This window comes from Macrobrachium rosenbergii, chromosome 10 (assembly GCF_040412425.1).
Source record: "Macrobrachium rosenbergii isolate ZJJX-2024 chromosome 10, ASM4041242v1, whole genome shotgun sequence".
NCBI classification, from domain to species: domain Eukaryota; kingdom Metazoa; phylum Arthropoda; class Malacostraca; order Decapoda; family Palaemonidae; genus Macrobrachium; species Macrobrachium rosenbergii.
Window position 1 is genome coordinate 9,277,521 of NC_089750.1, and position 25,819 is coordinate 9,303,339.

General features: G+C 36.3%; 1 protein-coding gene across 1 annotated transcript; it reads right to left on the reverse strand.

Annotated features, from left to right (window-relative positions):
- Nucleotides 1–1,604: 1,604 nt before the first annotated feature.
- Nucleotides 1,605–23,181, reverse strand: LOC136842479 (cysteine protease ATG4D-like). Its single transcript, XM_067109856.1, has 9 exons — nt 22,964–23,181; nt 19,042–19,797; nt 13,836–13,943; nt 13,292–13,477; nt 10,655–10,844; nt 10,105–10,181; nt 8,605–9,180; nt 4,868–5,064; nt 1,605–3,359 (listed from the first exon to the last, which is right to left on the reverse strand). Exons 2-9 carry the CDS (start codon nt 19,769–19,771, stop codon nt 3,183–3,185), a joined length of 2,241 nt encoding a protein of 746 aa, XP_066965957.1. The 5' UTR covers nt 19,772–19,797; nt 22,964–23,181; the 3' UTR covers nt 1,605–3,182.
- Between the last annotated feature and the right edge of the window lie 2,638 nt (nt 23,182–25,819).

The window sequence follows — 25,819 nt, forward strand, 5'->3', positions numbered from 1 at the left end:
TACTTGGCAGCCATAGTCTAACTTAGGTAAACATACTGCATTATATGCCTTAGCAACGATTTCTTATCAGCACCCCAATTAAAATTAGATACTACTTTTAAAATATTTAGTGATCTCTTCACTTTCACTTTTAACTGGTCAGTATGATTATTCCAAGTGAGCTTTTCATCAAAGAACATTCCTAAAAATTTTACTTCAGTAGAGTAAGGTAAAATACTGTAATTCCATTTAAGGTAAGAGTTGGAATGGTTTCCTTAGTTCGGTGTTTGCAAAACCGAATAGCGACAGTTTTAGACTTGGAAAATCAAAATCCTTGCTCATTAGCCCACTTGCTTACTTTATTGATGGCTCTGTGTGAACCTGCTAGTAGATTCTGCATCATATCCTGTGAAGTGCAGAACCAAATCATCTACAAATAAAGAGCCTTTTACTGGTGATGATATCTTTTCTATTGCTTCATTAATGGCAATAGCAAAGAGGGTGACACTAAGGACACTATCCTGAGGAACTCCCTCTTCTTGTAAGAAAGGCTGTGATACACGATTCCCAACTCTTACCTTTATATATCTTTCTGATAAAAACGAATTTATAAATCTGATAATTTTTCCTTTAATGCCCATCTTATACAACTTTGATTTATATCTTTACATCAGAATCTAGTTGCTTTACTGCTTTATTCCACCACTTTGCTTTACTGCGGCTTTATGTCTTCTGTTCTTTTCAGATGGTCTCTTTGATTTTTCCCCTAAATTTGATTCAGTTGCCTAAAGTAACCTTAGGGACTACCTAGCATGCCTTGTGCAGTTTCGTGTGGGGGATGTTTTTTTTTTTTTTTAGAGTTCCTGCAACCTGTCACCTCCATTGCTTTCTGCCTTTAGCTATTCTCTATGGTCTCTTCATCCAGCTGTCCTACTTCTTTAATTTTTTTATAGTATCTTTATTATCATAAACCTTATTTATAAATAATTTGTTTTGGGTTCACCCTACATTATCTAGAAATGACCCAAATTATCTGGTTAGGGTATTTTATATTAATAATAAAAAGTTTTCTCAATTTGAAAAGCCATGAGCACATCAGCTTTGATTTTTTAAAAGTTCTAAATCTCATTAGTCAAGTTTTCCAAATTCTTTGTATTTTTTTTACCCTCTCCTTTTACATGCACATAGCAATAATTGCATCAGTTTTCTATTACACAGAAAAACTGCAGTTTGGCCATGTACTAGCTAAAAGATAACTAGTTTAAAGATGATAACTTCTGAATAATGCATATATAAAAATGAAGACTATCATGCTGTAATTACAGTGGAATACTAGACAAAATTCTCATTTCTTTTTTCATTCACAGAGGATGATCATAGATTTCTATTTTGTATCAGTTGTCAAGCCTTTTGAATGATCCGTGTTTCAAGGATAGCAAACTCCTAGATTTCTGTTTTCCATTTAATGAATGCCAACCATATTATGCTAAGCTGGCATAAATGGTGTGTTTAAAATATTGACAGTTCAAGTTGTGCCCATGCAAATTCTGATTAAAAGTCACTGAAGACAAGAACATGCCAATTGGCTGAAATGCAATTAAGGAACCAAAAAGATAAACAGCCCCTAAGTTTCTGTTAAAATTATAATTTGTATTGATTAAATAACTTTGTGGTAATGGTCGACATGAATAAAGTCCAGGTTTTCCTTTTGATGTTGTAAAAAGCTGAAAGGTTTGTTAGATTTACAACTAAAATTACAGTAGTCGTCATATTAAACAATGTATTGTACCTGCTTATCAAAATATGGTAGCCTCACTTACTATATGTTCAACCATCTCACACACTAGTTAATAATACTAGTCCTCAATTGCCCATCTTATAAAGACTTCACAGGATTGTAGTCCATTTATGCACAGCATGAATGATTAAATACTGTATCCCTGCTTACTTTGTTTCTCTAGCAAGCCTACATTTAGAACAGTATATTGTGAATTAGTGCAGGCACTTTAATACATAATGATATCATAACTATATTTATGATACAGTCCATTTTAATTCTGTTTCTATCCTAATAAATTTACATGACTTGACTGACTGACTTGCTGCACTAATCATTCAGCATCTCGTCAGCTCAGTCACCCAAGAACAGGATTTGAATGATTGTATAATGTACATATGATACTTAATGCTATACAGTACGTATGCTTCTTTCTGAAGTTACTGTAAAGAAGAAAAATATCTAACTGTCAAAACAGACATCATTTTGGTATGTAAAGGTTAACCACAAAGATGTCTACAGTAAAGAAAATTTACATCATTATTTGTCATTTCACTGTAATTTCTTGCATCCAAAATACAGAAACTAATCTGTTACAAACATCAACGAGGTATAATGTAATTCAAGCTCGAGTGAAAGTGGTTATGCAATATTATTGGTGTTACAAAATAAATAAGTTACAGTCATTTACAGTCTCAAATATCCAACAAAAGGCACCTGAAATCACATATTCTTTTTACATTCACATAAAATAAGCATGCACTTTAAAAAACATGAAGATACAAGTATCACAAAACAAAAACACACACACTACAGGGAGATTGGTGCAGACCAACTGGGTCTTATGCTCAAAATTATTTTTTTTTTATTTAGCATGAGCTGTCGACCCTTCTAAGCTATTTCATGAGCTCATTCATATGAAGAGAGAAGAATGTAATAGTGCAAATAATTTAAAAAGAGAACACCACATGAGTATGGTTAGCCTGTATTTATTACAGTTACCACAAAAGTGCTGGGGTATCTCTGGGATTCTGCGATAAGTAAAAATTTCCTTTGACTTTTGGATGAACTGACAATGAAGGATGATTGGTTGGTTAAAATGAGAATATTTTTTCAAAGGATATTTTACAAAATTTGCCTCATACTAATAAAGTATGAGTGCATGGCTAAAATGAGAATATTTTCTCCAAAGATATTTTACAGACATGCCTCATAACACCATATAGGCTAATCAACTTAGTACAATATGCACAGCAGCTCAACGGGGATTCGTGCGTGAACAGTACAACTGAACATGAGAATTTCATACCATTCTGGTATAATCATACTGTACATTTATATATTTTCTTATAGTACATAATAATTTATTTGAAACAAATCCAGGTAACAAATATATAATTACTAACAGCTACTACATGTTATGTAATTATATAAATACAAATTCCTCCGAGTCTTGAGGAAGCAGAGGCATGTCTCTAGGCAAAGCTGCAGCCATTTCATCCTCGGTTGTCAGCTGTCGTGCGAGGGCATCAGCATCCTCTGACCGTCCATCTATAAACTCAAATATTGGGTACTCGTACCCTGGTTCCTTGGGTGTGAGAAGCTGGCAGGAAAAGAATAAATTCACAGAATTACTATTTGAGAATTCATAAAAAAAAATACAGAAGGAAAAAATATTTTACAATATTTATAAAAAACTGCATCATCATTCTAAGGAGACAAGTGGAGAAATTGGCCTGGTTTGTATTTTAAGTACTGCAAAAGTCTGATAGCCTATAAGCATGGAAATAAGTTGGAGTCACTCTCTTCTATTAATCTGGTTTAAATACAGACATAACAAGCATTCCCCTGTGTGGGCCTCTTTTACAAGACACTTGTACAAATATGCTTATTTTACTAAGTTATACATGTTTTTTCTAATAATTTTATTTTATTTTGTAAAATTATAATTACAGCTCACACAATATCATAACAGATAAGAACTAAAATAAGTAACAAATTCTGAGTAAATCTGTTGTAAAATATTTACGAGATTTACTGAGTTGGGGAGATGCAGCAACTTTTTGTGAGGTATACATGTTTTTTCTAATATTTCTTTGCAAAATCACAATTATAGCTGACATATACTATCATAAAAGATACGAACTAAAACCAACATCACTCCTTGGGTATATTTATGAGCAAATAAATAAAAAGACGTCATGGGATAGAGAGGGGGGGCAAATACATTAATTCCCCCATCAAGTCTCAAGGCATACTGATCTCCCTCTGTCCTGTGCTGAGCTACTACAGTTGCCATAAGTCATTTATGGACCAATGGAGTGCTAAAAACATCTTTCCTGCTAAATTCATCCAAATAGTATGGCACATATGAATTAGCCCGTCCATCACTCAAAACCTATTATAGATACTCATATGATGATGCCTGTCCATTAAGGGTTAAACTGTGTAGGAGGGGTTACAATGACAAGGCAAGGGTGATATACACTGACGACATACATAAATACCTTTGTCACTAGGAGACTAATATAAGAGATTCTATCAACAATTAATAAGTGCCATCATTTATGAAGACTTGTTAGTATTCAATTTTTTTCAAATGGTTGCTTGTTGTCAGATTAAGAGGTAAATATTTTGACAGGTCTATGTACAGTGAACCCCCTGTATTCGCGGGGGATGCGTCCCACACCCCCGTGAATGGGTCAAATCCGCGAATGCTTAAAACCCTCTAAAAACACGAACTGCCCAATTTGATAGCTTAAACACAGAAAACCCTGTAAAAATGCTTATACCTGAATATTTTAATAGTTTTATCACAAAAAGTGCATTTATTCATGAAAATTATATGAAAATACAGTAATTAGTGAATATTTCTCAGTGAAAAATACTGCGAATCGGCGAATTTTCCGCGAATGATGGCTAGATATGTTACACAGAGAAACCCGCGAATGCGTGAGTCCACGAACGTTGACAACGCGAATACGGGGGGTTCACTGTACTAAATCATATGTAGTACCTGCAACCTTTAAATCCAAGTGTAGAGAAAGAGAGAAAAAATGGTAAATCTTTAGAAAGCACTATATGAAAAAAATGTATTCAATCTTTACTCACTTCCGGCAACTCTTCCATAAGGCGCAAAAAATCTGTTCGAGTGTGACAATAAAATCCTAGTGTAGCAGAAGGATCCATTCGAGAAAGGGACATCTTACGAGGAGAAGAACAGTGATATGTAGACACTGGGGTGATTGGCTGGGTCAATGAGACTGCATCTTGACATAAATGTGGATCCAGATGAATCAAATGCTCCTCTGAAAATGTCAACATTTAATTTGGACGTAAAATTGATAATAAAAATTATTTTTACTGTCATGTAAAATGATAATACTTCAATTAAGAAAACCAAATTAACAGAAAAAATAAATATGATGCATGACTACTGAATGTTTCACTTTATATACAGTATAGTAATAGAGTACCTCACTTACCCACTTCTGTAAATGCACTATACCCTTAACCTTGCTTGTTACTACGCAAACTGGCATACACCCTTAAATGCACAACCACTTAAGAGTGCTTAAGAGCAAAGATCTGCGTGATTGATGCAAACAGGAAGTGTTCGGAAGTAGGAGCAAACTACTGTTATAATAACATCTGGTAAGCTAGGTGAGCTCACTCAGTACTGTATGTATGATGACTAGCGTAGTGCAAGTGCTGAGTGCTGACTGACTGAATAATGCCACAAGGTTAGGGGGATGGCAATATTCGTAGCATTGACTGTTGTTGGAGGTGGAAGTGAAGTCTGAGTGTTAGTTCCCTTACTACACAACTGAAAGTGTGTGTGCGTTATCATCTAAAATTTTATTGCCAATGTAAACATTTCAGTTTAATTCAGAATGTAAAATGAAATAAATATGTTTGCAGTCCACAGCTTTTAAGTAAATATGCAATTATTGCACTTCTCCCCCTCCAACTCAATCAATGCAAGAAGAGTAGCCTAACAGAACATCTACCAATTCAAGATATATGAAATGCACTGCAATCTTTCATGTAGATTTTTTAAACTGCTTTACATATGGTAACAGCCTTTACTGTATTGTAGTTTTGTCTTAAAATATTTAAATACTTCTCCAACTCCATCTGTCTTGCCTAGCTACGTAACCTCTTATTGTGGCCTAGTCTATGAACTTTTCATAAAGACATTCACTAATTTTACGGTAAATTAAATGTACTACTCATTTTTTTACTTATTTTTATTGCTATATACAGTAGATGTGTGTGCATAGAGTAGGCAATGTAAATTTTAAGGCCAGACTAAGGTTTGTGGTAAGCTAACATATGCTAACAGGGTTGGATATTACCCATGTCTGTGTTTCACCCCTCTCCACCACCTCTGGATCTATTAGTGCAGTTAAACTAGAGATGAATACGTCTGTACACATTTTTTTTCTACCCATATGCCTTTTCCTCATATTTTTTCTACCAATATGCCTTTTCCTTTTGGATGGATTAGAACCAGGAGTTATCCCATGGAGGCTGAAAAGAGTAGCTACAGGTGTTACCCTCCTGGTTCTTCGTAGTAAATATTTTGCTATCAGTTGACATCCCAAAATCCTTCTCTGCCCTGGCAGAAACTCACCACAATGAATGAACCACTAAACTGTTTTTTTTACCGAGGTGCATTAGCACTCACTCGCAGGGGTGCCCTTTTAGCTCAAAAAAGTTTCGTGCTAGCTGATTGGTTGCAAGTATTTTGTCCAAATAGCATCATTGTTTTCAAATAATTACCAAGTAATGTGAGTCGAAAGTTATTTACTAACCTAAATTTCTCCCTCAGATATATGTTTTGTCAATAAATAATGTTAACGAATAAAGAGATTATAAAGTACTGTGATGATAAGTATAAATTTAATAACAACACCCGCCGAAGTTAACGACAGGAGCTTGTTTTTGGATGCACACTGCATAATTTGTTTACTTTTCACATATTTTAACAAATTGGGATAAATTACACTAAGAATAAGAAAAAATGTTATTATAAACTTTCTTTGAATACTAGAATCTATGAAAAACATGGAATTAATAAAACTTGCTATTGGTGAAAACTTCTGGGGAGGTAAAAGGAACAGCCTGTGACGGCCTGGCGGGAAAACCAGCTGATTTTCATTGCAGCATTTTCCTGATTTATGTCATTGAAGCTTTTTCCTGATTTATGTCACTGAAGCTTTTTCCTGATTTATGTCATTGCAGCTTTTTCCTGATTTATGTAAGTGTTGAAATCAGTGTTGTTATTGATTACTTTAATGGCTATATCTGCAATTACTGTAAATAGTTTCTATGCTTCTTTTTGTAGGTGCACACTAATAAAAAATATATTTTGCAGAAATTAACAACTTACTCTTTCATGTAAGTTACAGCAGACAATGCGAGATAAGAAAACTTTTTATTTTCGTATTTTGCGTTCTGTTCAGGACACATATAAGGTTAGCACGAGTTTCTGCGGGTATTTTGAGAAGTAAAAGAATATGCGACTGAGTAGAAAATGTACTATACACATATACATTTTAAGGATTAGTAGGCTACAGGTGTCTACTGTCAAATACCGAGGTGGGGAGGGAAGGGAGAGGGAGGGGTATTGCGGTTGTAACTCGGTGAAATTATGAATTCGTTTGTGATTTTTTTGCAATTTATGGAACACTACAGTATCCTCAAACCGAAAATAGTGCTATTAATGGAATCTATACCTTTACGACAAAATTAGCAAACCCTTTCTATACGGACTTACATCGTAGGCCTACATACACCCAGCCTAACTTATATCAAGCATCAACTACTGTTTACTGTTACTCCTTACCTTAAAGAGTTAAGCAAAATTTATTGCAATTGTCAAAAAATGGTGTAAGACACATAGACATAGGCTAGCCTAGTTTGAAATGTGTGCAAGAAATAAAGCCATAATAAGGAAAGTACATTATTATTAGTATGTAAAAGAAAAAAATCGCCTCTTCATATTTATCATAATGATATAACAAAAGACTTCGGCACAAAAGCCTATAAAAGATGATATGTATTTGAAAAGTTTTCTTGCCCATCAAAATTTGCTGGCATGTGGATGTCATATGAATAACTAGGCCTACCTATCTAGGTAATTTTATCTAAATTTTATCTAAAGCCACGGGCTGTTCCTTTTACCTCCCCAGAAGTTTTCACCAATAGCGAGTTTTATTAATTCCATGTCTTTAGTAGATTCTGGTATTCAAAGAAAGTTTATAATAACATGTTTTTCTTATGCTTAGTGTAATTTATCCCAGTTTGTGTTAAAATATGAGAAAATTAAAAAAATTATTCAGCGTGCATCCGAAAACAAGCTCCTGTCGTTGACTTCAGCGGGCGTTGTTATTAACTTTAGACTTACCATCACAATACTTTATAATCTCTTTTTCGTTAACATTATTTATTGACAAAACATAATATATCTGAGGGAGAAATTTAGGTTAGTAAATAAGTTTAGATTCACATTACTTGGCAATTATTTGAAAACAATGATGGCTATTCGGACAAAATACTCGCAACCAATCAGCTAGCAGGAAACTTTTGTGAGCTAAAAGGGCACCCCTACAAGTGAGTGCTAATGCGCCTCGGTAAAAAAAGACTGAGTTTAGGTACCTAATCTACCAGCTGGGTCAACAGAGGCATAAAGGGTTTTAATAGCTTAAGCAGGCATAAGCTGTTCCATCTTGCTTACGGACTGAATCTTGGTTCTCACTGATAAGGCATGAGTTTCAATCACTGTTTACACATGATTACAGAAATATATGTTAAAAACAAATATGATGTAATAAAACTCCTACCTTGAAATCCTACAAAATAAAGCGAATGCTTTGGTCTCCCACCGATGATGCCAATGCAGAGTTCATGAGTGAACAAGGAACACACAGATGAAGCATATATAGGGTTTAAGGATTCCCCTCCAAGTCTTACTGGTACCATAATAATCACAGATCTCCAATTGTCACACTTAGGGCACTGACTGGGCTGATGCAAACCAGTAGCAGTACCTACTATATTGTCTACAGGCTCACTAATTGTTTTAAATCTATCACAATTCTCATTAGTCTGTCTTACATTTGTTACTAATTGAGAGTCCTTATTACTTCTCTCAGAATCAAAAAATGTTTCTGAATAATTTCTATTTACATTTCTTTCAGTCATATCGGATGCATAGCCTCTGTGATCTAAACCACCACTACCATTTTCTAACTGACCACTTGCTTCAGAGAAATTTGGGGTGACAGATGATTTTATTTTTTCTAAATAATCTGAGGTAGACTTCTTCTTCACATTTGCCATTTCAGACATCTTTATAAGGTCACCTTTGGAACATATGCATGCGGTAGTTGTCAGGTCAAGGACATCTTGAATGTAAACTGTTGAAATCAAAATAAAAATTAATATACAATATGCAATACACAGGACAATATTCAAAGATTAGTTGTATATGATATCCTTACTTTCATTATATTTACTAGCTACTATACACAAATTACCAAATGCTCCAATAACATCCAAAAGTTTTTACCAAAATATCAGAGAAACCCTTGTCTCAACCCTGAGTTTAAAAAACAGGGACTAGGTTGATCTAATAAATGAAGACTTGCTGATCTAATTCACCATAATATTACATACAGTTTCCATTACTTGAACCTGCTCAAGCTCATCAGCTTTAAGATGCTAATTTTAAAAATTTAATGGTAACAACAAAGATGTCAATAATGAATTATGGTGTGTTTTTCTCTGAGACTTTGTCCAAATTTTGAACAATTAAACAAGCAATTCATTACAATTATACAGTAGTTCTAGATGAACCGATAAGGAAACGAAACACTACACAAATGAATTATTACTGTATTGTACTAACAACATGTATCTTTTATGGAAACCTAAGAAATTTGAAAAACGAGAAACAAAATGAAAGAAAATTAACTCTTACCATATGGAATTGGAATATAAAATTTAGGTCAAAGGCCAAGCGCTAAAACTATACCACGTGTAAATGCCATGGTTTTAACAAAATACAGTACATCAATAATATTTGTTTCAGTAATTGTGTTGCATATAAGATATGACACACTGTAATTTCCACAATGTATTTCACATACTCATAATTTTTTAATGACTCTCCCCCCATTAATTTCAACTCCCCAGTTAAAAGAGCAAAATTTACTCATCTAATGCAATTATTAATAAAAATATTTTGGATCAGGCCCTCCATATACATAAAAAATTATCAAATTAGTGTGTTCAATTTCAGTACAAATTCACATCTAACTATTAAGGCAAATTCCTCTTACCAGCACAATCCTGGGCTACATACACACAAACTCGCTGCAGATCATGAATATATTTAGAGCCCATCTCTATAGCTTCTCTGAAAAAGAAACAGGGAAGTTGTATTATAATTTCATGACATTAACTTTTTGTGAGAGGATGAAGGTTAAACCAATCTACCACATACTATGTGTAAAATTCTTCATGAAAACAAATTATGGGAGTTGTTTTAAATCATTAGCAAATAACAGATAAATAGGATGGGACAACCAATATAGTACATTGTACTTACTTTCATTCAATTTGGCCATTTCATTACAAGCCTGTTTAAAAACTGATGCATTTTTAAGATATTTTCTTCAAACAAAAAATTTACCCTTTGGGATTCGAAGACTGGGGCCTAGTCCTTAAATTCCTAATCACTTAAATCAAACAAAATAAATGAATAACATAATAAATATCAAGTGAACCAGCAGCTATGAAAAGAATCACCATCTCTTTTATTTTAAAATGTATTTACTAATAAATTATCAGCTACGGCATGAAAATATAATGATACATTATAATACTTACTTGAAAATGTATGCAACAGAAGCAGGGCCATACCAGTCACCTGCCTTTTTTCCAAGTTTGTTTCCAAAATGGACTAAATTGTGCAGTGATAACGGACACTGCGGAGAAGGAGAATCTCCTAGCCACTGGACTATTCTCTGGTGGATTTTTTCCTCCGGACCTTCATTGATATTTTTGATATGTCGCCATCCTACAAAAGATTATAGTCTTACACATATGTGCACATTTTATTAGCACCTTTAATTTTTGCTATTACTCAGGAATTTCAATTAAATATTCAGTAGTGCAACTAAATGGATCATAAATTATTATAGGGGATATACAAAAACTGGTCTCTGATATGATAATGCAATAAAGTTATAGGTACAGTATACAAATGGACAAATTTCAGGGTAAATTTCCCAGTTAAGATAGATGAAGGTATTTACATTTCTTAATGATCAACAAAGGAAATGAATTCTTGAGTCATTCTCTCATCCTATGGAGCCCCTTTGTGAAGCATCATTGTATTTCTTTATTCCTTGGGAAGTTGAAGTCATTGCTGTAAATTACCAATTGGAGGGGATGAACAGAGGGCATTTCTAAGCAAAATTAGAGATTTATATATACATGGAATCTGAAAATGATTTCCAGTATGATATGCATCTAAACATGAACAAACCTCTTAGGCTTCTTATATTGAAGTACTACTTGAATGCACGGCAATATAATTCTTCACCCTAGTCTGTCTAACTGAACATAATAGATACTGTGTCCTTGTAACATTCATAGATAAATCTTAAATAGCTCTCTCCTGATTCAGTTTGTAAGATAAGAGTTGTACTTGTGAGAGTAGCACTTCAGCCCACTTTATACAACTGGGATCCACAAAGAATCATTTATCTGTGATTTTGCTAATTTGATTTACATCTTGTAATTCTGCATTCCTCCTCAGAGATGCTCATCTGATCTTGGTTTTAGGATAAGAATTGTATTTGTGACAGTAGCTCTTTAACTCCCTTTGTACAACTAAAGATCATAAAAAGATATGTACCTTTAACTTTAAATAAGGGGTAGGCTATGACAGCTTTAGAAAGAGCAAATCCTGTATATAATTTGCAGTATATGCTGTTGAGGACACTTTTCTCAGTGTAACGGAGAACCCACTTTCACAGATTCTCTAGCAGGGTTCACATGGAAAAGGCAATGCAGGAATTGGTTTTGGACAACATATGATCACATTTTCTCTCATTTCATCCATCAAAAACAAGACTGATAAATTAAAATTATACTCTTTGATTACCATTAAGTAGAGCTCTAAAAGATTATAAAAACTAAAATTGGCAACTGAACAAGACTAGCCTCCTACTTCCCTTCCAACAATACCCGCCATAGGGGGGTTGTGACGTCAGTGCACATCACTTAGTGCACTGTAGGCATTTCTTAAGGTTCTTTGCAGCGTCCCTTGGGCCCCTAGCTGCAACCCCTTTCATTCCTTTTACTGTATCTTCATTCACATTCTCTTTCGTCCATCTTGCTATCCTTAACCCTCTCCTAACAATTGTTTCATAGTGCAATTGCAAAGCTTTCCTCCTGTTACACCTTTCAAACCTTTCCACTCTCAATTTCCCTTCTAGTGCTGAATGACCTCACAGGTCCCAGTGCTTTGCCTTTGGCCTAAATTCTATGTTCCATTCCATTCCATTACAACTATACCTGCTAACTATTCTTCTCTTCTCCTTGCTTAACACTACACTGCATCCAGGTAGTTTAATTTTTACCCTTCAGGTTAATTTTTAATGAAGTTACTTGAGGGAAAATAATAAGTTCAAGTTATTAACTTTGGGGTACAGAATTGTACTGGTAATAATAAACCAAATTTATGCTTGCGGGAAGTTGTGCTCTATACAAGAAAAACTGCTGATTTTGGTGCAAAAAAACTGAATATAATGCTTTTGTTTTTAAGTATGCATGTATGTGCATGATAAAGCATGTGTATGTAGATGAAAATTACTGTATAGCTTTTTTAAATATGTATGAAACAGGCTCATAAGCAACTGTGCTTTTATTTAGCAACTAGCTTGTAATTACTCATGTATAAAGCCATCAGTACTTATTAAAATCACCTTTCAATGTCTAAAAATAAGAATAATAACAGCAAGTAACAGTAAATAACATGATGGAGTTGGGCTTTGTAGAAGCCAATATCTAATTAGGTCTCTGGGATGGCTTGCTTCTACATGCTAGACTGTTTTCTAGTGTTTCATTACCCACTATTGTGGGTAAGGAAGATCCCAGTAGCAATAACGGAGAATTTACTTGAAAGGGTGACTCAAGAACTGTTCTACCTATTAAAGAATTTTGCTAACAGCAACTTTCCAGCTGCTAAACTTAGTAAAATGAGAGGTTTTATACTGTAGCGACACAATTATGTTGAGCAGAGGAAATTCTTATTAATATTTTTTTCATTAGAATATTTTTGTCCATGTGGGATATTTATACCTTGTGTTCTTTTAACAGATGGATTTCATAATACAATACTGCACAGAGAATAAACATTTCATATTACAAGAGATATAAATATTATGAACTACTCATCAAGGTTAGAACTGACTTGTTGACTAACAGCATTGGAAACCATTCTTGCAAACAACATACGTGAAGAAAGGAAGTGCAAAGTAAGTGCGTGTGCCACCATCATTTGCCCTGAACGCAACATGCAACCCCAGCCACAATCGGTGGTCAATGTAGAGTCCTGTAGTGTTGGAAATTGCCGTCGGTACGTGCACCAGACGAGGCTATAGAAATGTCTTTTGAAAGCTTCCATGCCATTTTCTTCTATTTCTGGAAAACAAAAATGCATGTATGGAAAACACTAAACTTTCCTTTGGAATTTAAGTGATGATTCATTATAAATGGGAATAATTTTAGAAAGACTACTTGAGGGATGACATAAGAAAAACATAGGGATAAAATATCTTGCTAAGAAATGTTTCATAAAACTAGAATTGCTATTCTTAGAAATTCAGTCTATTTTTTCAGCATACTGAAAGTTCACAATTATTAGTTACAATATTGTCACCAATTATTAGTTGCCATATAGTCACCCAGTACTGTACTTATTAAATTCCAACTCAAGATAACCAATAAAGCTACAGGCTCCACTCTACACACAATACGTAAGTAAAGCTTAAAAACTTACCTTCTGAAGCTTCATCATCATTCTCTCCAAAGGATTTATGGTATACACTGGCAAGAAGATAAACGGGGGAATCCCTAGAGAAATTTGTCTTGAGATTTACTGTCCAACCTGATGTTGTATAAAAAGATTATTGTTGGTGAAGAAAACAAAAGGGTGACAGAGCTAAATAAAAATAAAGAAAAATTGAGACTTAATAAGAAAATAATGATTTGTCTCTCCATTACACTGCATTGTGAGAACAAAGTTGAAAGTCTAAAAGGCACAGATTTCAAAGACCAAACCAAGAAATTTGACATCGATGCAAATCTACGAATATCAAATTGCTTACATTTAATAGTATTTACATACTTTTCATTCTTTTAACTTCATGTTAAATAGCTGTTTAATATTCTCAAAGCCGACTACCAAGGCATACTGAAGGACAAGAAAACTTGTGTTTGCCAAACTGAATGAATATCCTCTACATATTAACCACTTATGCTGCACCCATTTTCTCATACCCAAAGAAGCATTTACTCCAGCAACATCTCAGGAAGAACCATCCACAAATAGTGAAAAACAGTGACATTACCAACAGCAATCTAAATGACCAAGAGCATAACATGGCCTAAAATCAATTGGGGATGTGAAAAAAAAACCTCTGGTATCTTGCATGTCTCTCCTCAGGGTATCCAATCCTTCTATGAAAGTTTTGTCTATGAAAAAACCAAAGGATGGGGCAACAAATGTACCAGCCCTTAAAAACCATATGATTCCTTACTGCATAAGGCCTTTCCTTTCAAAGAGATCCATTAAATTTTTGACCAACAGCTTTTGGAGATCATGGATAGTACATCTTGAATGCTACTGTCAATGAGATGGGAAGGTCATTGGTCCTTGAAAGGCTGTCTGTCCCCATCCTGAAGGTCACAGACTACCCAGATCTCTGCCCCATGTCTGTCACATTGTCCAATGGCATGACAGGCAACCCCCTACTTGGGGCAGCTGGGGAGGGGTATTGCCAATCTGTACCCACCCCCATTTCTTTTCCTTACCTCCCTTCTCAGCTGGGACTGGGCAGGGAAGACTGAAAGACTTGGAGGGATCCTGGCCCTAACTAGAGGTGTGGGTTCACCATCTCTGTCTCTGGCACAAGAAGGTGAGGCTGCTCCCAAAGACTTGGGCATAGTTCCCTACGCTCTATCGGACTTTGAGGAGACTGCATGATGCATCAAAGTGTCCTGGCTGTCAGCATGCCTCTTCACCACCTCTTCTACTTTACTCTGCAAAACGAAAAGAGAAACCTAAGAAAGAGGAACCTAAGATTGATCCATCCTACTGACCAAACTACTTAGCCAAAACTTGTTGGAGTTTTGGGAGAAGAACACAGCCATAAAGACATGTCTTCACTGGACAAAGTTTGCTCCATATGACTGAAGGTAGAACCTTCTTATGGTTTCTTCATGGGGAGGTTGTTTGTCAGCTTGCATACTGATAAAACAACTTGAGAGGGAGTAGTCCATGCATCTCCAGGCAAGTGGAACTTTCTCTGGCATTTCAATAGTAGGAGTGTAGCTTGCTCGATCTACTTGTTGGGAGGGAGCCTTCTGATTGGCAGATTAGAGTGTTAACCTGCCTTTGGATACCACAAGCAAGCAGCAACAACAGTTGTCAGAATGACTGCCTCACCGCCTGAGTACACCCTAGAATGTGCTGTACTGATGAGATAACTCAACTTAGGGCCACTGCTTCCTTACAAAGATCATTCATCTTACAGTAAGCTAATCAACCTCTTGAAAAGAAAAAAGTTCCAACTCAGATTCCCCAAAGCAAGACTTGATCCTCTCCTGAAAGAGGCTAACACATCAGTCAGCCCTGGTGAACTCTTGGACTGTGGACACGAACAATTGGATCGAGCAGTATCAACTGCTGAATAACGATTTAAGGTTGACTAGTTGCCACTTGAAACCGATGTCCATGTTCTCATAGACATTTGCATGATAACGAGCTGAGGTTGACTCAAAACTGTGGAGTCTTTGACAAATCAGGGACACGCTGAGTGTCTGCAAGATCATGTTCATGTGAATTGCCACAATACTCAGCAGTATAATAATGTGGTGACCTCCGAACTTGAACTTTCTCTGTATGCATACATCGGCAGTCCTGGATAAACCAGGTAACCTCAAAGGTTTGCATGACCACACAACCCACTGCACATGAACCTCCCTTTTGCAAGCATATGATCAAAGGATTATACAAGCTCTGAGCAGAAACACAGTGCCAACTCTTCTCTGCATATCTTGGTAGAAGTAGAATCCGGGAAAAGTTCAGGACAGTCCTTCATTGCAGATGTAGATGGGAGACAGTGTTTAATGAGCATGCCCTGAAAACCTGGTGTCAACCCTACCTACAGAAGACATCCCATCTGCAGGTAAGCAATTGCTGTCACCAACCCCCAGAATAAGGATAGCGCTCACTCAGTCTGATTAAACATCTCGTAAGATGGCTTCTGAGACCTCTTCTTCCCGTGGAAGGAAAAAGAGGCAGAAAAATATGAAGCGGAAGAGTTCAATGAGGAGGAAGAAGATATGCACTTGAAGCTCTTAACCTTATTCTGTCCACAATTCTTACTCTCCTTGGCTAGAAGACATATCAAGGTAGGAAGCAGCGCTTAAAGGAGTACAGCTTGTACTAGATTTCATGGGAGTATCCCTATGGGCAAGATGGTCACTATGAGGAGCTCAACAATGATTAGTTGCTTGGTTACAGGTCACTTGGAATACTGAACAAAAACATGTATCAGTACTTCAGCAAAGCCACAGATCAGGTGTTGGTAAGAAGTGGCAAACCACAATCATGCACTGCTGTCTTATCTGGGGAGAACTTGGTATCTGCACCTGGGTTGACAATGGTGGAGAGTGCAGACCAGAGAGAAGACAGGGTGAGAGAAGGGAAGTCTGGGGGAAGGAGGGCCAAAAAGATATGATGGTATATAAGGCAAAGTAATCTCCCTCAAAGAAAATGTCATACATTATTAGACTTTCTCTGCTGCTGCTGAACCTCTCCTAGCACCAATGCAGAACAACAAAACTGGTTAAACTAACATCAAGGACATAAAGTGACCAAACAACCACTTATGTTCTTGACACCTTTCGTTATTCCCTTTTCTTGTTTAAATCCATGTCGAACAAAACGAAATACCACCGTACACAATAAAAACAATGAAAGAAGTTTCAAACTGATGGTCAGTCTGAGCACAGGAAAATGTCTCAGTTCAATTGCAGCTGAAGAAAAAGTGCTCATTAATGGCAGGTGAGTGATCACCCACCTACCATTGGTTATCTACCTTTTTACCAAGTTTCAAAACCGACACCGACTCGTGATGAGGAATATTCCTATATAATATAAAAGGCAATGGTTTCTATTCATGCAGGAACAAATCTGCCATTCCTTTAGATACTTGTCAACTCTACAAACATGTACTACCAGGTGTTTCAAAATTAGAGCCCCCCTCCACAGAATAAATGGAAAGTTAGGAAGTTTTCTGCTATAGCATATCTCCAAGTACATTATTTTAAGTTTCTATTAAGCTATTTTTCATTTTACATTTCATGTATTTTCAGACTGAGTGATGGAGTTAGATACAGCCATGGCTAATGACTCAGAGGAAATCAGATGGATTGACCAAATCTGGGCCATAACCTTCAGAGAGGCCAGGGATGCTGGAGCATCCTTCATTTCATGTTCCTGGATAGCTAAATACATTAAAAGAGATGAATCCTTTGTTAAAAGAAACTGGAACAAAAATCCATATGACTGTCACTGCGAAAAGAGTGAGAATCTTGGAAGGCCTGAAGTCCTTTCTCAGGAGTCAAAAGACATCATAGCTGAGGCAGTGGGTAGACCAAGAAAGTCTTTACGTAAATTGGTGCTTGAACTAGGAACAAAAAGGGGAAAGAAGAGAAGTTATAGTGCTGTATATCGTAAGTTGAAAAAATCTGATATCAAGCCATTTCATGTTATCAGCAAGCCCAACATCACTCTGCAACAGAGAGAAGACTGTGCATGGTTTTGTGGTTAATTTTTTAAAGATTGGGATAAAGCTGACTTTCTCCATGTTGCTGCATCAGATGAATTCTTCATTTACACAGTCAGGAAGCCAAATCATAAAAATGACATCATTTGGGCTGCAAAGTTGGATGATATCAGCGATGACGCATATCTATCACCAAGTTGTGACATTTCCTGAATGTTTGGGAATTTTTATCTGTTTCACAGCCAAACGGTTAATGTGGATCATCAAAGAAAAAGGACAGTCATGGAATGGCGAACACTTCAAAGATCCTGAAAATGTGTTATCTGTTGAAGAAGTCACATTTTTGCCTGATAAGGCACCATGTTTCAAGGCTCTTTAGACACAGGAGCTGCTTCGAAACAGTGGTATCGATTTCTTCCTGTCAAGTGAATTTCCAGGTAGCTCCCCTGACCTTAATGTGTGTGAAAACATTGGTAGTATCTTAAAGGATCGTGTTGAAGTGCACACAGCGAACTATGATGGTATACCAAGCCTCGACAACCTGAGAAGAGAGGTGACCGAAGTGCTCAGGGAAATGGAGTCTGAGTCTCAGCTTTTTTGCGATTTGCTGAAATCATACCCCTCAAGAATGCAGGCTGTGGTACAGGCAGATGGAGGCCACACAAAATATTAAAAACTCAGAGAGAAACTTAAATAAATACCTGTTCTGAATTACTTTTGTTTTTGTCCATATCAAGTTTGGTGTATGCTGTAGAGAAGGGGGGCCTAATTTCGAAACACCCTGTATTTACAACTGCTTGCAAGTAAAGTTTAATGAGCCATAATTTTGTCATTTATAAATCATTCAGAAATTATACAAGGTCAAATAATTTGAGTATCAAACAACTTTAGCTAACTACATAACTATCAATTCATTAAAACTATACTACAACACAGCATTCTTTAAGAGTATATCAATAGTTTTATAAGTGAGACTTTGACATAAGTTTCATGGTCTTGCAGTTTAGGGTAACTGCTATGACAAGCAGTAATGTAGCAATACATAGTGTAATTATGAGTACTGTGTCAATCATGTAAGTTAGTGTAGCAATTGAACACTGTATCGGTCATATCAAATCTGGAACCTCAATATCTACAATATCATTTAACTAAATAAAATCACTGATAAATCCAAATAGAGCATTCACTCACCATACTTAACATTATTCCATATCCCCATCATTTTTGTTTTCACAGAATTCTCAGTCTCTGGAGTTGAGGCTGTGGTTTTTGATTGTGATTTATCACTGCTTGGGATTAGGTAATTCTTAAACAACGATGCTGAAAGTGCTAATGTCCTTGAAGGAGGCATACTTTTCACTTTTCCACCTGCTGGCGAACTCTTATTACCATCAGCAGGCATGCTGGTGGTGCCCCTACCAGCTACTAGTTCAACACTAAGTGGAAGGTAACTACTTGTCTTCTTCCCTGAACTGGGGGATGATTCGTCTCTGGCATACTGCGACATGTCTAAAGACACATCATCAAGCTGAGGAACTGTGTGAACAGGGGGTGGCCTTATATGGTGTTGGCTGTTTTCAAATGACATTTTTGATACTGGCACTGGAATGCTCATTCCACCTGCAGCTCTGACATAAAACTGATTTTGTTGGTGGTCTAAACTTGAAGCCCTAGTCAATTTGACACGCACAACATCCTTTGGCCCATTTTCAATATTACTGGACTGTTCTAATCCATATTTACAGTCTGAACAATGAGATTTCTTGCAACTGCATAATGGTTGTGACCAGCCAGAAGTTTCTGTACACTCCTGGGCTTCTGCAATTCCTCCTATTGGTTCGTATCTCTGACTGGAGCTACTGGCAGCAGATGGATGGGAACTTTCCTGATGGCTGCTCAAAGGCAGCTTTCCTGGTAACATTCTTCATCTGGAGTCATCAGCAGAGTCTGAAAAGGGCATTAATTACTGATAATTAAGAAAGTCAGAAAAATATAATGTTCAAGCATCACACTGGCCTGTTACTGAATGCTGAAAAAAGGAAATTAATACCTGCAAGCTATTATGAACAACCACCAAACAATTACTGAAGTCAAATTAGCTGGATAAAAGATCAGCATACAATCTGTCAAAGTAGCATAGGCAGTTATTTTGCCAGACCTCATGTTGTGAAATAAACATATGCCCATATAGAAGATACAGTACTTGTATACAGTACTTAGGTACAGTACTTATAAAATGGGAATAAAATTATCAAAATGGGATAAAATGAAGTGACATAAATGTGAAATTGATTGAAATAAAGGCTGACATGAAACACTCACCTCTCCTCTCAATCAAAATAGGAAATATATTATACTTAAACTACAGTAGCCTTTAACTTACTACTGTTGATGCCTATAGTTGAAGCATTTTAAGAATATCACTCGGCCACGCCCACATCCTCCCTACCCCACCTTGTCACCCTAGCCTAACCCCCTTCCCTCTTTCGTGATATTACTCATACGTCTGGCAGCGCTGTCCTTATTGTGAGCTGGACTCAGAAGATCATGCAAGATTCAGAGACTCTCATGAGGATGGCATCCAGTACCACCCTTATCCCTACTCTTGGGATGAGCAAGTTGCAGTGGTCATTGACATACACACAGACAGAGGGAGAGAATTACTATTTCTGTTGTGAAGAGGAAACTTTCAGAAGTATGTTGATAGGACAGCTGTACAAAAATAAATACCAACTTACAGGTTCTTGAGCCTCATTTGGTTATTGAATGAACATCCTTTCGATGTTATCAGTGCCATAGTCAAGCAGCAACTGATATCATCTGAGAGCGTGGAATGATAATATCATGCTATTACCTACGGTACCAGGGGAAGGGGGCGTGGCCCAGTGATATTCTTAAAATGTGTTGACTATAATTCCATTTTATATCCTTGTATATATTACTGTCATAATATTTAGATAAGGTTGAAGGGAAGTCCAGAGGGGATGTATGGTTGGGTAGGATGTGACATCAGTGGTTTGTTAAGATACCAAAGATTAGCTTAATTTGTCCTTGAAGCTGCAATGTTTTCATGATATCTGGTTATGTCATATTGTGTTATTTTAGAACTTATTTTAAACATTTAATTTCAGCTGTTCTATTTCCATCCATTCAATATGTGCAGTCATATTTTATCTGCAACCACTGAGAATAACTATCCATGGTCAGTTTGTTTCTAATCCTCTTAATCTCTTCCTCTAATATTATACATTTCTCATTCACTACATGATTCACATCAAACTTGTGAAATCTCATGCCATTTACTGTGTTCATCTTTTATTTGTAGAGTAGCAATCCCTTGTTCTGTGATTTGCTGAACACTTGCTACGGCATGGATCAGCTCTCTCTGAGAAGGCATTTCTGTTCAATAAGACCATTCCTTTGACAATTAAAACACATGGTGATGTGATATCTGTCTCATAAGTCACATGTCCCCCACTCTGGCTTTATTTTATCATGATTCTTAGGAATGAAGTCTCTCACAATTGGATAAAATTTCAATATGTAACGTTTGGTATTCCCAGCAACTGGCTTATCAAGAATACTTGAAAAATTGCTTTCAGTATTCCCAAAATTTTGCACACATTTCTTGCAATCACATTGCATAGAGACCTTCCTTTCGCTCATCACTTGAGTTTTTACTTGAGAAGAATACAAGTTGCTAACAGGAGATCACAAAGAAAGATGTAGTTATGGATTTGAAGGGGGTTAAAGGATGCTGCACATAGGACTGGTATTGTTGACAACGTAGCTATATAAAGTGGAGAAGATTTCACCCAAAGTTACTTATAACTTTGGGTGAAATCTTCATATTTTTTAGTTACATTGTCAACATTACCAATCTTATGTGCAGCATCCTGTCTTCATCCACCCACCCACCCTCAGTTTCAAAATCTATAATTACTTCTTTGTAATCTGCTGTTAGCAACTTGTATTTTTCTCAAGGCCCCTCAACAACATTTTTTTTTTTTTGTAAACACTCCATTCATTATCTGCAGACTCAAAAATCATAAGATTCCTAGTACTGTGCTGTCTTTTTCTTCCTTTTCTTGACTGCATCATCATGTGAAGAATTCGATGCATCAGAGCTGAATACCTTTCCTATTCATCTTTACAGAAATATGATCAACCATCTTTCCCAGTGCCTGCCCCAATTTTTCTATCAAAATTTCCAACTCATCTTTCACATATCTCAGTACTTTCCAATTATTAATACACACAAAGCAGATTCAGTTTACTTTTTGTAGGATTTTGCTTTTCACTTCATCAAAACTGGCTCATTTCTTTTGTGTCCAAGAAGCATACTTCACATACATCCCATCCTACCCAGGCACTGTCCTTCCTCCCTCCACCCAGTATGGCATGAATAACAAATACTCAACGTGGGATGTAAATGATAGGCCTAATTGTATTGGATTAGCCTTAACCATGAAGTCAGTAAATGGTTTCCTAACAATGGCAAGAAATCTCTGTTAAGCTTGGATAACCTAACCTAGGCTATACTTGCTTAATTTACGTTAGCCTATTATCCTTGCTAATGTTAACCTAGTTTAGGGTAACTTGGGAAGCAAGTGCAGAGTAAGGGGTCAGGGCTGCTGTAGGCCTAGTAGCCTTTTAGTAGTAGGCATTTCCGAGGGAAAATGACCTAACCAGACCTAACTTTACCTGACCTAACCTTGGATGCTGTGTCCTAACCTGGCCGGGTTGGCTTCAGCCTCCGGGACCGCCAAATGTAATTCATGACCTCTTATTCTGCATTCTAACCCAGGGATTAGGTCAGTACAGATATAAGCAAACTTAAGCTCACCTTGTAGCTACAAATATAGTGTTGCTACCCGAGGCCAGACTACAGGCTAGCCTAGCTTAAGTTATGCTAGCCGCAGGTCCCGTAACCACTCAGGGCCGGGGCTTAGCGGCTAGCCTTGGCTAATTTCCATTTTTGCAATTTAATAATGTGACAAAAGATGTTTATATATTGTAAAAAATAGGCACTATGTCTAAACGGGTGGAGTAACGTAATTTCCATAGAAAAAAAGAACTCCAAAATCATGAGGTCGTGTGACCTTTCGCCTACCGTAGCTTGAAAAGCTTCAACTGAAAACTAGGCCAGTGCCGTTGTGGTGAGCTTTTTGATAATGCCCTTATTTTAGTTCTTAAACGAACTTCCGATCGCCGTAAAACACACAAGTGCGTTGAATACGTCAGTTAACTGAACAATCTGCTACAATCACTTTCGTTCACTTTCGTCTGCAACAAAACAACATAGGCTTGTTTTGATCATCGTACCTCTCCAGTAAAGTTGTTGACTTTTCACCAACGTCTGTTATTTTTTATCTATTTAAAGATTTATTACAGCTCAGTGTCCTTTTATTATAATATAACTTATATGAATTATGTATATTGCATTATTTTCAAGATATTGTAAATGAAAATTCCAAATTAAATATCAGTAAATTGCAAAACATCTTACATTGCAGACTGAATGTGTCATAATGTTGCTTTTATAAAGGAACAGAATAAAGGTAGCTCGTTTTCCCTTGGAACTTTCGTAATATGAAATCGATTAATTATTGCAACCAATTGTTTCAGTTTTATTATATTTCTCTTCAGCGCTTTTAATCTGATTAATGCCAAGCTATATTAATCAGTAAGTATTTTTTGCAATTTATGAAAGGGTAAGCACAATTTACTTAGGGTACAGTACTTGGAATCTCTAGAATTATTGTACACATTTTATCTAGTTTTTATGTTTTTTGCATTTTTTCACGCAACAGTCTGGTTTAATAAACACAAATTACTTTTTTTGGCTTGCAAATTCTTGACCCACCCCGTCGAAGGAAATGCTCTGCAGGGACGCACTTATAGGCCTGTTTCGGACGTATCGACTTTTCAACAGTAGCCGTTTGTGCTGCAGTGCTGTGATCTTAAACAACCGTGGGCGTTTAAGCTTGCATTCACTTCCTTCGACCACGGCAAAATACCATATGCTGCTGCTGTGGTCATCATAGCTCCCATTCATATAAAAAACCCTAAGGTCAATTCATGTTAGCATATGCACCAAGTATCGCCATTCCCGTTTTTAAACAGTTTAGGGCAGTTCTTTTTTCAAAGGATGGAGGCCTATCTGCAGTATCATCTAGGCTCCTTATGTTATATAGCTCTTTACAGCAGAAAGTTAATTAAAACCTGTTTTATAAATCTTGGTTTTCCACATCGGATCGCCTGATAGTTCATAACATTTTGCATTTTCTTTAGTAGGGCACCTTCAGCGTTACTCCATTGGTGATCATCCTCAGACGGATATTTGCCTTCTAGTTGTGGGTTGTTCCAAATCGACTTTGTGGTAGATTAATATAGTTTTCTTGTCATCTTTGTTGATCTGCAATACTGTAGAGATCTTAGAAGATCTATCAAAGCTCTGGTATGCAATCCCTGCAACACAGGCCTAGGCTCACCCGGGATTGCCCTCTTACTACGTGGATACCCTCTTGAATCGCAAGCCTTTTACTCTAAAATTTGTTTTGTGTTCACATTCTACTATCACGTCTATATAGGACGTATTCTTAATATCTACTGTTTAACGGAAGTATACATAATAGAAACCAAATTATAACTAAAGAATTCAATTTAATGGTATTTTATTTTAATGTAACGGTTTGCTTCTTTCTTGACTTGTTATAAAAAGGCATTTTTGAGAAAGTAGAGTTGCTGTTTTGTGGCTCTCTCTCTCTCTCTCTCTCTCTCTCTCTCTCTCTCTCTCTCTCTCTCTCTCTCTCTCTCTCTCTCTCTCTCTCTGCCCTTAATTTCTGCCAAGAGTATGGGATGCATGCCAGTCTTTGTAATGTACTGTAAAGGACACAAAGACAGATATCTTGAGAGAGAGAGATAAGATAGCAACCGGGTGTAACACAGCGAATGCTGTCTGTTTCCTTTGACACTGCCAGCATCACACATATCTGTTTCTTCATGTGTTTTATATTTAATCAGTAGGCCTATTTCTTTTCCAGTCGTGTGTACGGACAGTAGGCATAGTAAGTTTTGGAGAGGCTGTATTATGTTCGCAGGCATTTTGAAAAGGGTTCGTAAAGTCGCAGTAGCTTTTATATATTTCGACTGCTCTTTAGTATTAAAATGATATCATGATGTATCGCAAGGTAAAATCTTCAGCTGACGATACTGTTGAACTTTTTTTTTTTGTGTATTTTCTGTTCCAGTGTAAAGTTAGAAGAGCTATTCAAATCGCCTTTTCACTGGAATCCAGTTTCTTATATGTTTCCATGTAATATGTTCGAATTTGCACTTCCATATACGCGATGTGTTTGCATTTTACGTCGTTTTTTCGTTAATTCTTTGAGAAACTGGTACTCTGAAAAGAAAGATTTTACTCTTTGTATTTTGGGTTTCACGCAGTTTTACCCATATATGCACAACAGAGGCAGTAAATGATCCTGTATTTCCCCATCTTCATAATACAGTCTAAAGAAGAGTTTTCGAGAACCTTCTCGATTCTCCTTCGAGCAGATTCTCAAGCTCCCATAATATATATATATATATATATATATATATATATATATATATATATATATATATATTTGTATGAATAATAATAATAATAATAATAATAATAATAATAATAATAATAATAATTTGTATGAATAATAATAATAATAATAATAATAATAATAATAATAATAATAACAATAATAATACTGACAGTGATCTTATATGGCTCCAAGTCCTTTCCAATCACTGTTACTCCTGACGTAGGAGGCAATAACTCAGACGGGTTCCAATTTCTCACTCATGCATATTAAAGGCTGATACCTGCCTTTCATTGGCAAGAGCTGCTGACCAAGCTGACTCCTCTACTCCCTATATTACTCCTCTACTCCTCGATTTACGACGAAAACCTTCCGTCTTTCTGGCCTAC